This window comes from Heptranchias perlo, chromosome 34 (genome assembly GCF_035084215.1).
Source record: "Heptranchias perlo isolate sHepPer1 chromosome 34, sHepPer1.hap1, whole genome shotgun sequence".
In the NCBI taxonomy this organism is placed as follows: Eukaryota; Metazoa; Chordata; class Chondrichthyes; order Hexanchiformes; family Hexanchidae; genus Heptranchias; species Heptranchias perlo.
The window spans coordinates 2,091,314-2,107,352 of record NC_090358.1 but is presented as its reverse complement, the minus strand read 5'-3'; the positions used below and the strand labels follow the sequence as shown (position 1 = coordinate 2,107,352).

General features: G+C 42.0%; 1 protein-coding gene across 3 annotated transcripts in view; it reads right to left on the bottom strand.

Annotated features, from left to right (window-relative positions):
* Window positions 1-6,835, bottom strand: part of dis3l (DIS3 like exosome 3'-5' exoribonuclease) — a 51,847-nt gene extending 45,012 nt beyond the window's left edge. For 2 of the 3 annotated variants that reach the window (XM_067971266.1, XM_067971265.1), the window contains exons 1-2: window positions 6,545-6,835; window positions 4,244-4,397 (exon numbers count right to left, since the gene is read on the bottom strand). In XM_067971266.1, coding sequence (XP_067827367.1) covers window positions 4,244-4,397; window positions 6,545-6,674 — 284 coding nt within the window. In that variant the 5' untranslated portion in view covers window positions 6,675-6,835. Of the gene's footprint in view, window positions 1-4,243; window positions 4,398-6,043; window positions 6,411-6,544 lie in introns of those variants that run through there. The other variant, XM_067971267.1, reaches the window with a different exon arrangement.
* Window positions 6,836-16,039: the final 9,204 nt, after the last annotated feature.

The window sequence follows — 16,039 nt, the reverse complement described above, 5'->3', positions numbered from 1 at the left end:
CTTACTGTTTTACTAAAACCGATGAAGTCATTACGTAAAAAAGCAAGGGTGCTGTCGAACAGTACAGATGTGCATCCAGGATCCTTCACTGAGTTACCAACCTCAGGAATACTGTCCTGGGAAGGCATTCCCCCACAGTGCCACCTTCTATCATAGCATCCAGTGGCCGGCTGCAAAGTGGCACTAACAGCCACTTTGTGATAATCTGGCAGAAAGTCCCCTGCCATCTCAGCTGAGGGAGAAGCAGAGGACGATATATGGCAAGAACACACCCAGGAAAAGGGAAAAAAAACAAATGTTCTTTAAAAAGAGAATCTTATTTCAAATCAAAGACAAAGTTACATTTCACGGAGGCTGAAGGCCCCCGTAATATGTGTGCTGATTTGTGTTTGCTAGGCATTCAAAAAAAAGCTGATGCTATTAAGAGGCCTGATTACTGCTATAGGTTCATTGACAATCTTGTCAATACCTATTTATCCCATTCCAGGTAAGTGACGAGCATCAAAATTCACACGCCCATTGACTCACACATTATCAATGGAGCTGGTTCAATTTAGCCTCCTTGTTTAAGAATTGATATATTCAGTCTCTGCTTCTGGCTTCATCCAAAGTTATCAGTCTCTAGAAAGTAAATAATTCCTACATGTACTACATTATTTTATAATGGGATGTTGAATAATAAATTACATTTTGTTCAATGGATAGAAATCCCCTGTAATCTATAGTGCATTATACCCGGTTAAAACTGGAGTTAGTAAATCAAAAAGGAGATTAATATTGCATTATGAACATCACAGCCCTAAGATACAAGAACCTTCCCAACAATAAGAAATTGAATGTGCAATTTTCTTCATGCTCCCCAAGGTTGAATAGCATGCTAATGCTTACCATTGAGGGTCACCTATGAATGACCACCTGAGTAAGATACAGGAAGGCAGCACGTCAGTGCTTTCAAGAGGGCTCAGCACCTACCAGCATCCTTCCTCACCTTGGCTAATGACCCTGACACTCAATCACATCTAATAAAAGTTTAGCACAGGCTAAAGTTGGAGAACCAGCTGACATTGAACTTAGGATTAGAACTTCCAACACGACAATGAATGAGATAGTAAATCTAGCCCGTGATCATTTTATTGGCGCACCAAAATCTGCATCTAGGACTGAGAAGGATGCCAAACTTCTCAGCCAAAAACAGACATGCCCCATACATTACTTGAGTAGGATTTTGCTATCCTAAGGCATATTTAATATTAGAAGCTCCTGGATATTTGGTGCCAGAGTGATAGATACGGGCTTGCGTCTATATTGCCCCACACTACAATTTTCCATTCTCATGCATTAGTTGTGGGGAGGCAGAGGAGAAAGCCAAGGAGTTGCTGTATAATAATTGAAGGAAATACTGGAGGTTCAATTATATAACAGCAGCCCAAGAGCAGGTCACTTGCTTTCCCTCTTGGCTGGAGGCAAAAGAGGTACAAGAGGAGAAAACAATGAAGTAAATTTTTAATAGAAAAAAGGTGCAGATGGCTGTACAGCCAAATTGCCTTAAATCTAAGAACATCCTTAAAATGTCACAAACATTCATTAGTTTAATGTTCTGTGTATGCTGGCCAGACTGTATGAATGAGAAAAGGCCATTTGGCCCATTGAATAATGCCTAGCAGATCACGCACTACTTATATCACCAATATGGGCTCACTTATATTTAGTTTCCTGAGTGAAGAGATAACCACTGGCAAAGCTTCAAGAAAAGGAAACTGAAATTTCTCCCTAACCTAGTGATCACGGTGCATTATTCCTCCTCGTACTCTGAGCTCTCTACAGCCTGCGACACCGTCGATTGCATGATCTTCCTCCAATGCCTCTGCTCCGCTGTCCACCTCCATAGAACTGCCCTTGTTTGGTTCCACTATCTCCTATCTGATCATTGCCAGGATGTGGAGATGACGGTGATGGACTGGGGTTGACAATTGTAAACAATTTTACACCACCAAGTTATAGTCCAACAATTTTATTTTTAATCCCACAAGCTTTCGGGGGCTTTCCCCTTCCTCAGGCGGTGTGGAAATGAGATTTTCGAATCCTTCGCATTTTAAGATCACATAACAATGCCTGGTGATTACTGCCCGTTGCCAAGGCAATCACAGTGAGCAGACAGAAAGGTGTGACCTAAAAAGGCCACCGAATATACAAACCCCCGCAGCGTCTGCGGACAACGGATGAACGGACACCGCGCAACAATCGCCAAACAGGAGGGTTCTCTCCCTGTCGGGGAACACTTCAGCAGTCATGGACATTCAGCCACCGACCTTCGGGTAAGCATACTCCAAGGTGGCCTTCGAGACACACAACAACGCAAAATCGTCGAGCAGAAATTGATAGCCAAGTTCCGCACCCATGAGGACGGCCTCAACCGGGATCTTGGGTTCATGTCACACTACACGTAACCCCACCAGCGAACAAATGTTATCTGTTTTTAATATAACGGGTCATTGACTGTCTTCCTTATCTCTCTCTCTCTCTTTTTCTCTTTTTTTTGGGGGTTTGTATATTCGGTGGCCTTTTTAGGTCACACCTTTCTGTCTGCTCACTGTGATTGCCTTGGCAACGGGCAGTAATCACCAGGCATTGTTATGTGATCTTAAAATGCGAAGGATTCGAAAATCTCATTTCCACACCGCCTGAGGAAGGGGAAAGCCCCCGAAAGCTTGTGGGATTAAAAATAAAATTGTTGGACTATAACTTGGTGTTGTAAAATTGTTTACAATGATCATTGCCAGAGCATCTCTACCAATAGCTTCTTTTTTTACGCCCACAGAGTCAGCTCAGGAGTCCCCCAATTATCCTTCCTTGGAGCTCCCTCTTCCGAGTCTATGTGTTGCCCTTTGATGACATCATCCAAAGCTATGGGGCAGCTTCCACATGTACATGAGAACATAGGTACAGGAGTAGGCCATTTAGTCCCTTGAGCCTGTTCCGCCATTCAATGAGATCATGGCTGATCTGTGACCTAACTCTATATATATGATCTAGACTGACACTTCAGTGCAGTATTGAGGATGTGCTGCACTGTCAGAGGTGCAGTCTTTCAGATGAGGCATTAAACCGAGGCCCATTCTGCCCCCTCAGGTGGATGTAAAATATCCCGTGGCACTATTCAGAAAAGAGCAGATGAGTTCTCTCAGTGTCCTGGCCAATATTTATGCATATTTGGGACATCCCAAGGTCATGAAAGGCGCTATATAAATGCAAGTTATTTCCTTCATTTTTAAACACTGGGAAGACCAAAGCTATTGTCTTTGGCCTTGCACTCTTAACTTCACCACCGACTCCATCCCCCTCCTGGCCACCGTCTCAGACTGAACCAGATGTTACAACTTTGGCATGCTGTTTGAGCCCATATATTATGCTTACTTCCACCTCTAACATCGCCCGTCTCTATCCCTACCTCAGCCCACCAGCCGCTGAAATCCTCATCCTTGCGTTGTCACCTCCAGACTTGATTATTCTCCTGGCCGGCCTCCCAATCTCCATCCTCCATAAAGTCAGCTCATCTAAAACTCTGCAGCCCACATTCTATTCTACACCAAGACACACTCATCCATAACACCCATCTTCACTGATGTACATTATCTCCTGCCCGCCCCCCCCCAAATTTAAATTCTCATCTTTGTGTTCAAATCGCTCCATCACTTTGACCCTTCTTATCTCTGTAACCTCCTCTAGCCCTATAAACCGCCTCCCGCTCCAATCCTCTGATTCTGGTCTTGTGTCTTTCCCCTCCCTTCGCCCCACCACTGATGGCTGTACTTTCAGGCACCTAGGCCGCACAATGGAACTCTCTCCGTAGACCCTTCCATCTCTCCACCTCCCTTTCCTCTTTTAAGACCCTCCTTAAAAACCCATCATTGTTAACCAAGTCTTTGGCCACCATTCCTAATCTCTCCTTTTTTAAAGTTTTCCTTATGCTTCTGTGAAGTGCCTTCTTAAGTTTTTCTATGTTAATGGTGCTATATATGCTATATAATTGCAAATTGTTGTTGAATACAAATGAATTAAAAATTTGAGGATAACAGTCGAAAGTTACAATCTGCATTGCTCCATCATGATCAGTTGCAATTCACAGGTCACGGTTAAACGATTACAGGATTTGTAGCTTTTTTGTTCAATCCAGTAATTGTCCCATGCTTTACATTATCCTTAGAACCATCAAACCTTCCATAGATAGATAACCAACACTAACCTACGTCCCTTCTGGTGCTGGACAGCCTGACAGGCGGTCTGCATGAAGACAATGCCTCTCAATTCCGGAAACTCAAGTATCTCCAGATAATCTTGGACCACTTTCCAGTCAGGTATCACATAATGTGTTGCACTTTCTGACAGCAACTTCCCTTCTGAAACATTAAATTAATATATAATTAAGCAAATAATGTAAAAAAAAAAGAAAACTCCAGTTTAACAATGTTAATTGCAGAACAAAACACAAGATTTTTAGATGAGACGTTAAACTGGTGTCTGCTTGTTTAGATAAATGTAAAAGATCCCATGGCACTATTTGAAAGATCAGGGAGTTCTCTCGACGTCCTGGCCAACATTCCTCCTCAAATAACACCATTAAAAGCAAATTATCCAGTTATGCATTTAGTTGCTGTTTGTGAGATCTTTGTGTGCAAATTGGCTGCCACATTTACTTGCATAACAACACTGACTTCACTTCAAAAAATAATTCATCAGTTGCACAGCATTTTGGGATGTCCCGAGGACATGAAAAAGAGCTGTATAAATGCAAATTCTTTCTAGTTTGGAAATTCTACCCTATCCTCATCATTTATATTTTTTAAGTATATTTTTTTCCTTCTGTGCCCTCTCCACTAGGAGGATATGATGCAAGCTAGACTCCTCCCAATTTTTACTCCCTCCATGTGTGAATATGCCTGATCTCTTTTCTGCGCCCCTGGTTATCTGTATTGTTTAATACTAGTATAATACCTATGAAATATGATTTTTATTTAGTTATACACCACCACTTCAATGTATAAAAGACATCACTGTGGTCCGTCAAAATAACTAATGATAAATCTACAACTTTATGGTTAATATATATAATTATTTTTAACACTAATTCTTACGCTCTCTGTAAAAATAAAACATATTAAGCACTGAGATACAACAATGGGGTCGAAGTCACAGCACACTATCAAGTGTGTTACCTCTACCCTATTTAGTTGTATCTGCCCACCAATCAGGTGCCTGACAGGTATCCTCTAGGTTAAAGTTGCACAAGCTTTTATGCTCCCTAATTATAAAAGAGTGACTTTTACTTTGTACTTTTTTCCCTAGAGCAAATTAAGGGACCAATTTATTTATAATCAACATTGTATGTAGTGTGCTAATTTTATAATGTGAGCACATTTCATTTGAACACCCATCAAAAAAGGAGAAAGCAGTATTTGTTACAAAATAAACTCGATTAAAACAAGAAAATTACAAACAGAAGCTTCTGGAGACTTGGGTGGATCTATTACAATATTGACGATATTTTACTTTCAGAAATAAAACATGATTTTGGTGAATTCGATAGTGTAAATCAAGCATTTATGAATTCTCCTCTGCCATTTAAATAAAAAGTATCTGTCACCCTTCAAGTAATGCCAAATACTGTGGACAAGTGGAAAAGGATCTCAGTATCTGCCTGCCCAAGCAGCAACATTACACGAAACTTAAACACGATTCAGTATAAATATAAACACATTTAGATAGAATGAGCAAATGCTTCAATCAGCCTGGAAAAAAAAATGAGCGAATCTGTCAAATGTCACTTATTTGGTATGAGACTCAACCCATTTTTGGCTTTAAAGCATTGCTTATTTCAACAGATGCTATAGTGAAAAGTTAAACACATGTTTCAAAGGGTTTGCTCATTAGTTTTGTTCACAAATCTTATTCTTAAACATATTTCAAGTGTTGGTAACCCTGCCGACGAATGAGGCATATCTCTCTCTCATGGTGTCAGCCATGGTTCAGTGGGTAGCACTCTCACCTCGGAGTCAAGTCGTGGGTTCAAGCCCCACGCCAGAGACTTGAGCACATATCGGCTGGCACTCTCAGTGTAGTACCGAGGGAGTGCTGCATTGTCGGAGGTGCCGTCTTTTGGATGAGACGTTAATCTGAGGCCCCGTCTGCCCTCTGAGGTGGAGGTGAAAGATCCCACGGCCACTAGTGGAAGAGCAGGGGAATTCTCCCCGGTGTCCTGGTCAATAATTATCCCTCGACCAACATCACTAAAATGGATTATCTGATCATTATCACATTGCTGTTTGTGGGATCTTGCAGTGCGCAAATTGGCTGCTGCGTTTTCTGCATTACAACAGTTTCTGCACTTCAAAAGTACTTCAATGACTGTAAAGCTCTTCAGGACGACGTGAGGTCGTGAAAGGCGCTATATAAATGCAAGTTCGTTCTTTTCTCTTTGAGATTAGCAGCGTCACGAATATTATTTAAAGTTATTGCTGGTGATTCTACCCCCTCCCCCTCACCTTACCATTGTGGCACTGAGCCTGACACAAGGAGCTGTTACAGGGCACCGACTCCCTGAGGTAATGCTCCCTCACAACTCGAACAGATTTCCCTTTGCAGCACCTCAGGTGCAACACCTTCTCCGTTTTTATCATTGTGCTGCCAAAAGTAAGCGAGGTAGCCGTAAATCGGTGCCACTTTTTTTGATTATTTTTCTCCTCGCAGTCGATTCCCCGCCAAGTCCCGAGGAAACCACACTCTCCGGATGTAAACAACTCAAGCAACCACCTCCCACTTTCCTGCCGCCCATTTTCTGCCCGCCTCACCCGGAAGCGCTTTCGAAGCGTTACCCGGAAATATAGTGTCGCACTGCGGGGCAAAACGACACACTGCGGGGCAAAGCGACGCGATGTAGGACGCATGTGCAGACCCAATAGGCTTATTCAGTTCGAACGAGTTGCTCCTGCAGGCTTAAATAAATGCAACCTATTTTTATACACTTCACTCTTCAAAATAAACGAATCAACGCATTTTAACGGATTTCCGAGTTGCCTCTCTTTTTAGTCATATAAATTCTCATTCCGGAAACATTTTCCTATCTTAGCAGCTCTGCCAAGCAATAAATCTCAATAAATATTGGTGCGTCTCACTGTTTTGAGCTGGTCTTACATTCAGTCGCACCACACAAGATAGAAAGTGTTGTAGAGTTTTGCACAGTATACAATGTTAGTGCAAGGATTCGCAAATTGGAGATTTGTACTCAGAAATGCCAATAAGACTAGTTTACAAATCCAGGTATCCATATAAATATAACATCAGATTGAAAGAACAAGATGTACAAGAAAAAGGGTAAAATCTCTCTTAGGCTGCTCTTGTACTGCTGCGACTGGTCTCAGATCGCTATCTCAGTGTCCTATTTGACCCTAAGCTGAGTTGCCGACCCCATATGCTCTCCATCATCAAGACCACCTACTTCCACCTCCATAATACCGCCTGTCTGCGCCCCTGTCTCAGCCCATCTGCTGCTGAAACCCTTATCCATGCTTTTGTTACCTTCAGGCTCGACTATTCCAATGCTCTCCTGGCTGACTTCCCATCTTCCACCCTAAATCTCCGGGACCTGATGAAATGTATCCCAGGACGTTATGGGAGGTTAGGGAGGAAATTGCGGGTCCCCTAGCAGAGATATTTGAATCATCGACAGCTACAGGTGAGGTGCCTGAAGATTGGAGGGTAGCAAATGTTGTGCCTTTGTTTAAGAAGGGCGGCACGGAAAAGCCTGGGAACTACAGACTGGTGAGCCTGACATCTGTAGTGGGTAAGTTGTTAGAGGGTATTCTGAGAGACAGGATCTACAGGCATTTGGAGAGGCAGGGACTGATTAGGAACAGTCAGCATGGTTTTGTGAGAGGAAAATCATGTCTCACGAATTTGATTGAGTTTTTTGAAGGGGTAACCAAGAAGATAGATGAGGGCTGTGCAGTAGACGTGGTCTACATGGACTTTAGCAAAGCCTTTGACAAGGTACCGCATGGTAGGTTGTTACATAAGGTTAAATCTCACGGGATCCAAGGTGAGGTAGCCAATTGGATACAAAATTGGATTGACGACAGAAGACAGAGGGTGGTTGTAGAGGGTTGTTTTTCAAACTGGAGGCCTGTGACCAGCGGTGTGCCTCAGGGATCGGTGCTGGGTCCGCTGTTATTTGTTATTTATATTAATGATTTGGATGAGAATTTAGGAGGCATGGTTAGTAAGTTTGCAGATGACACCAAGATTGGTGGCATTGTGGACAGTGAAGAAGGTTATCTAGGATTGCAACGGGATCTTGATAAATTGGGCCAGTGGGCCGATGAATGGCAGATGGAGTTTAATTTAGATAAATGTGAGGTGATGCATTTTGGTAGATCGAATCGGGCCAGGACCTACTCCGTTAATGGTAGGGCGTTGGGGAGAGTTATAGAACAAAGAGATCTAGGAGTACAGGTTCATAGCTCCTTGAAAGTGGAGTCACAGGTGGATAGGGTGGTGAAGAAGGCATTCAGCATGCTTGGTTTCATTGGTCAGAACATTGAATACAGGAGTTGGGATGTCTTATTGAAGTTGTACAGGACATTAGTAAGGCCACACTTGGAATACTGTGTACAGTTCTGGTCACCCTATAATAGAAAGGATATTATTAAACTAGAAAGAGTGCAGAAAAGATTTACTAGGATGCTAGCAGGATTTGATGGTTTGACTTATAGGGAGAGGTTAGATAGACTGAGACTTTTTTCCCTGGAGAGTAGGAGGTTTAGGGGTGATCTTATAGAAGTCTATAAAATAATGAGGGGCATAGATAAGGTCGATAGTCAAAATCTTTTCCCAAAGGTAGAGGAATCTATAACGAGGGGGCATAGATTTAAGGTGAGAGGGGAGAGATACAAAAGGGTCCAGAGGGGCAATTTTTTCACTCAAAGGGTGGTGAGTGTCTGGAATGAGCTGCCAGAGGCAGTATTAGAGGCGGGTACAATTTTGTCTTTTAAAAAGCATTTGGACAGTTACATGGGTAAGATGGGTATAGAGGGATATGGGCCAAGTGCAGGCAATTGGGACTAGCTTAGTGGTATAAACTGGGCGACATGGACATGTTGGGCCGAAGGGCCTGTTTCCATGTTGTAAACTTCTATGATTCTATGATTCTACTTAAAAACTCTGCTGCCCATATCCTAACTCGCACCAAGTCCCGTTCACCCTTGTGCTCACTGACCTACATTGGCTCCCAGTTCAGCACTGTCTCGATTTAAAAATTCTCATCCTTGTGTTCAAATCACTCCATGACCCACCCCTCCCTATCTCTGTATCCTCTTCCAGCCCTACAACCCTCCGAGAACTCTGTGTTCCTCCAATTCTGGCCTCTTGTCCATCCCTCCTTCCTTCACTCCACCATTGGCAACTGTGCTCAGCTGTCTAGGCCCTCTGGAATTCCCTCCCTAAACCTCTCCACCTCTCTACCTCTCTCTCCTCCTTTAAGTCGCTCTTTAAAACCTACTTCTTTGACAAAGCTTTCGGTCACCTGTCCGAATATCATTTTATGTGTCTCGGTCTTAAATTATTGTTGGTAGCACTCCTGTGGTACGCCTTGGGATGTTTTACTACATTAAAGGCGCTATATAAATGCAAGTTGTCGTTGAGTGTCTCATGCATTTGCCAGACCTAAGTTATACTGCCTACTATGCATCACTGCAAGTCACACTAAGGTTAACAAAAAAGAAGCTCTGTGCATGTTTGCTTGCATTAATATCCAGACCACCATTCCTGTAGTGGCTATTTTTTGTTAGGAGAGCAGCGAGAGCATCTGCTTTCATTTAAAATGATAAAGATTATAAATGACTTTTTCAAGTTCCCAGAAGGTCCAAAACAGGTTTCACAATGGACTAAAGTTACACTGCACTCAATGTAAATATGAAGTGGTGTGAAACGGCATCCTTGAGGGGGTCTCATCCACTTTCAGTGTGTCCAGGAGTCGGATCAGTGCTAGACTCCCAAATTATACTGCCTCTTTTGAATCATTGCACATCTAAAACTGTGTCATATCAAAATGAAATTTTAAATGAAATAGTACAACTGCACCCTTAGACCAAAGGATTAGGGGCTCAATTTTACTAGAAGATGGAGTAGAACATTATAAACTGAAACACATAAAGTTTAGTTTCATAGAATCATAGAAAGTTATGGCACAGAAGGAGGCCGTTCGGCCCATCGTGTCCATGCTGGCCAAAAAAAGTTATCCAGCTTAATCCCACTTTCCAGCACATTGTCTGTAGCCCTGTAGGTTACGACACTTCAAGTGCACATCCAAGTACTTTTAAATGAGTTGAGGGTTTCTGCCTCTACCACCCTTTCAGGCAGTGAGTTCCAGACCCCACCGCCCTCTGGGTGAAAAAAATTCTCCTCAGCTCCCCTTTAATCTTTCTACCAATTACTTTAAATCTATGCCCCCTGGTCACTGATCCCTCTGCAAAGGGAAATAGGTCCTCCCTATCCACTCTATCTAGTCCAGTGATAATTTTATACACCTCAATTAAATCTCCCCTCAGCCTCCTTTGTTCCAAAGAAAACATCCCCAGCCTATCCAATCTTTTCTCATAGCTAAAATTGTCCAGCCCTGGCAACATCCTCATAAATCTCCTCTATACCCTCTCTAGTGTAATCACATCTTTCCTGTAATGTGGTGACCAGAACTGTACGCAGTACTCAAGCTGTGGTCTAGCCAGTGTTTTATACAATTCTAGCATAACCTCCCTGCTCTTATATTCTATGCATTGGCTAATAAAGGAAAGTATCCCATATGCCTTTTTAACCACCTTATCTACCTGTCCTGCTACCTTCAGGGATCTGTGGACATGCACTCCAAGGTCCCTTTGTTCCTCTACACCTCTCAATATCCTCCCATTTATTGTTTACTCCCTTGCCTTGTTTGACCTCCTCAAATGCATTACTTCAGACTTCTCTGGATTGAATTCCATTTGCCACTTTTCTGCCCACCTGACCAGTCCATTAATATCTTCCAGCAGTCTACAGCTTTCCTCCTCACTATCAACCACACGGCCAATATTTGTATCATCTGCAAATTTCCTGATTAAGCCCCCCACATTCAAGTCCAGATCATTAATATATACCACAAAAAGCAAGGGCCTTGTGGAACCCCACTGGAAACAGCCTTCCAGTCACAAAAACACCCGTTACCCTTTGCTTCCTGCCACTGAGCCAATTTTGGATCCAACTAGCCACTTTCCCTTGGAGCCCATGGGCTTTTACTTTTTTGACTAGTCTGCCATGGGGGACCTTGTCAAAAGTCTTGCTAAAATCAATGTACATTACATCAAACGTATTATCCTCATTGACCCTCCTTGTTACCTGCTCAAAAAATTAAATCAAGTTAGTCAGACACGACCTTCCCTTAACAAATCCATGCTGACTCTCTTTGATTAACCCGTGCCTTTCTAAATGATGATTTGTGCTCTCCCTCAGAATTGATTCCAATAATTTACTCACCACCCAGGTTAGACTGACTGGCCTATAATTACTCGGTCTATCTCTTTCTCCCTTTTTAAACAACGGTACAATGTTAGCAGTCCTCCAATCCCCCAGCACCACGCCTGTATCTAGGGAGGATCGGAAAGTTTACTTGGAGACAAGGAGGCATTTCTTGGAATGGAGTGAGCTTTACTCAGTATCTGGACCATACTTTGGTGCTTGATGTAAACATTGATGCCAAAGGGAATAATTTCCTCGCACTGACGGTCCTCATCCCTTACATTCTGAAAACATCATGGTATTGAGAAATTGCAATGGCATAACTCACATCACAATAAAAACATTCTAAACTTCTTCCATCCAAAGAACAGCAACGATCTTCCTTTAAAAATAATTTACATAATTTTTCCAGAATGAGGGAAGGAAGCTTCATTTTCTACCAGTCGTGCCTCTCTCTCCACATTATCTGTGGGACAGTAGAGGTACAGATGAGATAACAAAACTTGCATTTGACTGGGCATTCTACTGCCTGGGATCGAGGTCAGCTTGCAGCTGGAAGGCAACACCACAGCTGTCAACTCACATTAAAAAAATACTGGGGTTGTGGGAGTGCTGCCTTGTGTGTGGTTGATTTTTTAAAAAATAAATTTGCATCATTTTTATTTGGCAGATCATTGGAGTTGAATCAGCTGAAATACCAGCGCTTCAGTCATTTTCACGTGGAAATGCACAGCGAGTCGATCAGCACCTGAAGTAGAAGGAAAGGTTAATTTTTCGAGTGACCCTGATGAAGGGTCATGATCCTAATGTTAACCTTTCTTTCTCTGTGAAGTGATGATCGACGTGCTGTACATTTCCAGCATCATCTGATTGAACTAAATTTCATGTCCTAAACGTATGGGGGCGCTGGAAGTCCAGAATCGGCGCATCCCTCAATGAGGCTAAAGCAAATCCATCAAAATATAACTTTATTTTCTTCGGAAAAGTAACATTTGCAAGGCATCTATAACGTAGCACATCTCCCACAGTTGGGGGTCAAATTCTAGCAAGAGTAAAAGGGAAATGAGGGGAAGTAGCTCAAGGTGCTGTGAAGAGATAGGTTTTAAGGAGGCTTTTAAAGCTGCTTACTCGCGTTCACCAAATGCCATGGAATACGCGACTAGTGTCTAATCATCATCGCAGTAAATGTAAACCAGGCCGTCTCTCTACACGGCGCAATGTAAACTATTACATCTCCTTGTTCAAAGCTTCAGTGAGCAATGCAATTTTTGAAAACATATCAAAGTATATAGGATTTTCTTTTCATCCAACCAGAAGCAGAATAGATAGACAAGTACCAGGCTCCAATAGGAACTCCTTGTGACCAGTTCAATGGAGAATAATTCCCCGAGGCGTTTGCAGCATAGTGTAAGGGATTTCTTGCTGTGTGTATAAATGCATCAATGCAATGGCCGCGGTTTAGTGTCCAGGGATTGACATATACCCCGGACAAGCAATGTAGAGCTGTAAGTTAAGATCGTGATTTCGTCTCCCGATTTCGTCCTGTTTAGAACAGGTATGAGGACGTGAACTGAAATGTAAGTACGGTACTGCTAATAATTTGTGGTCCTTCTACTGTATTTGGGAACTTAAAAATATGTGTTTCATTTAAAAATAGAGAATTAAAAAAATAGTCAAATGTTCTATATATTTTTTAAATTAAAAGTTTATTCATTTAAATATCGCTCCATCAGGTCGCCTTCAGAATGGTCTCTTGTTCTTTATTGAAGAGTCTTGGTATCGGCAATGCTTCTGACGCGGTTACAGTAATCATGATTAACTTTTTACTGTTTGAATTTTATGAAGCTTTAGGGGATACCTCTTTTGTGCTACTTAGTTTTTGGAATAAATGGCCAAGACTTTGCATGGGCAGCTAGCTTGAGCTACTGAAACCCTAAAGTGCCAAGTAGCGGATTTAGCGCATTGGGTGAAATGATAATTATCGATGAAAAACCTCCGAATGATCGTAGCTGCCGATTTCTTTTCGGTTCATTCACTGTTGAGTTCAACCACAAAACATAAACTAACAGAAGGATGTTAAGTTCGTAATTATTTCCTACATTACAACAGTGACTACACTTCAAAAGTACTTCATTGGCTGTAAAGCGCTTTGGGGCATCCCGAGGTCGTGAAAGACACTATATAAATGCAAGACTTTATTTTTCTTTAAAGGTAATATCTGATGGTAAAAATGTCCTGGATAAGTCTTTCGCCACGTTCGCACACGGGGAGCACAAATGTTTTATTAGTGTTATTTTAGATCTAGTAAAAGGTTAAGATAAAAATATTGAAAACCCACTGCAAAATTCCCAACTCTAGCTTTCAATGTGGCGTGTTTGCCGTGGGATGTTTGTAACAGGGTCTTCATAACTATTACAAAAACAACCCGTCTGAAAACTCAGTCATAGTTCCACACTACTTCTTTGAAAGGAATCCTGATGGTAACGCTTTATTACAATGTCATCCTGTTATATGCAAAAAAATAGCTGGTCTCTGACAGCCCATTTCCCCCATTCATTTCTTGCTACTGTAATTCCTTCTATTTTCTCTAGTTGCAGTAAATCATTATTTCTTATCAATCACACGCAGAGCGAGGTTAACAGGGGGAGTTGCAGATCGGAAGTTTGACACTTTATATATGGAACATAAACCACGGAGCAGCACAGGCTGAATTGGGATGAGAATTGCTGCATCTGATGCCTGTTTAAACTACGCATGGACATTAAGAAATATATAGAGATGAGAAAAACCTCAATTGCTGGAAATCTGAAATAAAAGCAAATGATGTTGGGAATGCACTTGAAAGAGAAAGGTTAATGAAGTGCATCCTGTAGACGGCACAGCCATTGGGAAAACTTTACACCACGGCAAAAACTTTTACCAAGTGTGAGATTTTAGATTCAGTGTTTAACATAGAATGTGGCAGAAGGGAAAGTCAACAACAACAATAATGTGCTTTATATAGCGCCTTTAACGTAGAAAAATGCCCCCAGTAGCTTTCCAGAGAGTTAAAGAAAAAATAGATGTCGAGCCAAAGAAGGGGATATCAGGAGAGGGTCAAATAAATGGACTTCAGTGAGGCAACGACATCACTGTGTCATAGTCATTTCGCACTCCTCAGTCCCTCAAGGCGGTCACCTCCCCTTCACCTCTCCCAGAGACATCAGATTTTACCTTTATCTCCTCATCTACATATTCTGTCAGATATTTAAAACTACTGCAATGGCAAAAAAAATGAACCAAAGGGATCATTTAATTTAATATATCACCCAGACAAAGGATGCCTAATTCACAGTACTGTCTGCCCCTGCCCTGCTCCAATGAAAACTCCCCAGACTTGGCTTCGAAACAAAATCTGAATTGAGACTTGCTGCGTCGCGTCCTATGGTGTCCACGACAAGCTAGAGAAACACTTTTGGAAAGTCAGGGCTCTCCCAGCTCCACCGAATTGTTGGTGCAAATAAACAAAACTTTTCTTGCTCTGGGAGGAATGAAAGAATATGAAATAGCATCTGCAAATTGTGCAGTTTAGTTTGAAACACATAATTAATGAGAAATAAATAGTTTATTGAAAGTTTAGCTAAAAGAGATTGAATTCTTAAAGAACATGTGTAGGTAGCGTGATCAATCTGAACATTTTGGATGTAAAGGAGTCAAGCACATTAATGTCGGGTGGATTTTTAATATAATGTTTGCTTTAAATCATATTTTAATGCAGTTTACTTGACGAAATTATAATTTAAAGATTCGAAATGAAGGACATGTCAAAAACCAGCCCCTCTCCTCTCCAAAATACTGTTACAATAAGGTTGATAGTGAAATAAAACCAGATTGTATAGAAACATAGAAAATAGGAGCAAGAGTAGGCCATTCGGCCCTTCGGACCTGCTCCGCCATTCAAAATGATCATGGCTGATCGTCTAACTCAGTACCCTGTTCCCACTTTTTCCTCATATCCCTTGATCCCTTTAGCACTAAGAAATATATCTATCTCCTTCTTGAATTACAGTATATGGAACCCTGGGATTGCAGTTTATATTAAATACTGACATTTTTATCACTGATTTTTAAAACAGAGGATTAAAGAAACAAGATGATTTCCGTAACATTGCATTTTGAAAGGGAAAATTAAAATTGCAGCCTGTCCACGAAACAACAAAATCACCTTTATCTGCTGCATAACGTGCGTGCAGAGAGTGTTGGCACTCGAGGTGGCCTGGAATAAGATGACATTTCTGGTTTTCTTTGCAAAGTTTTACAATAGTATGTGAATGTGTGCTGGGTGAGTTGAAAGGCACGGTGGCCTCAGATTTTGTGGGTTTTTTTTTAAAAAGAGTGTTTTGGCAGGGATGACCTTAAGTTACCCCGTGAGTGTGCGCGCGCGGGAGGTCACGGGGTGTTCGGGTGAGCGCTCGCGCTGCAGCCGTTGGGCAGTCGCCGGGCGCGAGCGGGAGAGACGCCG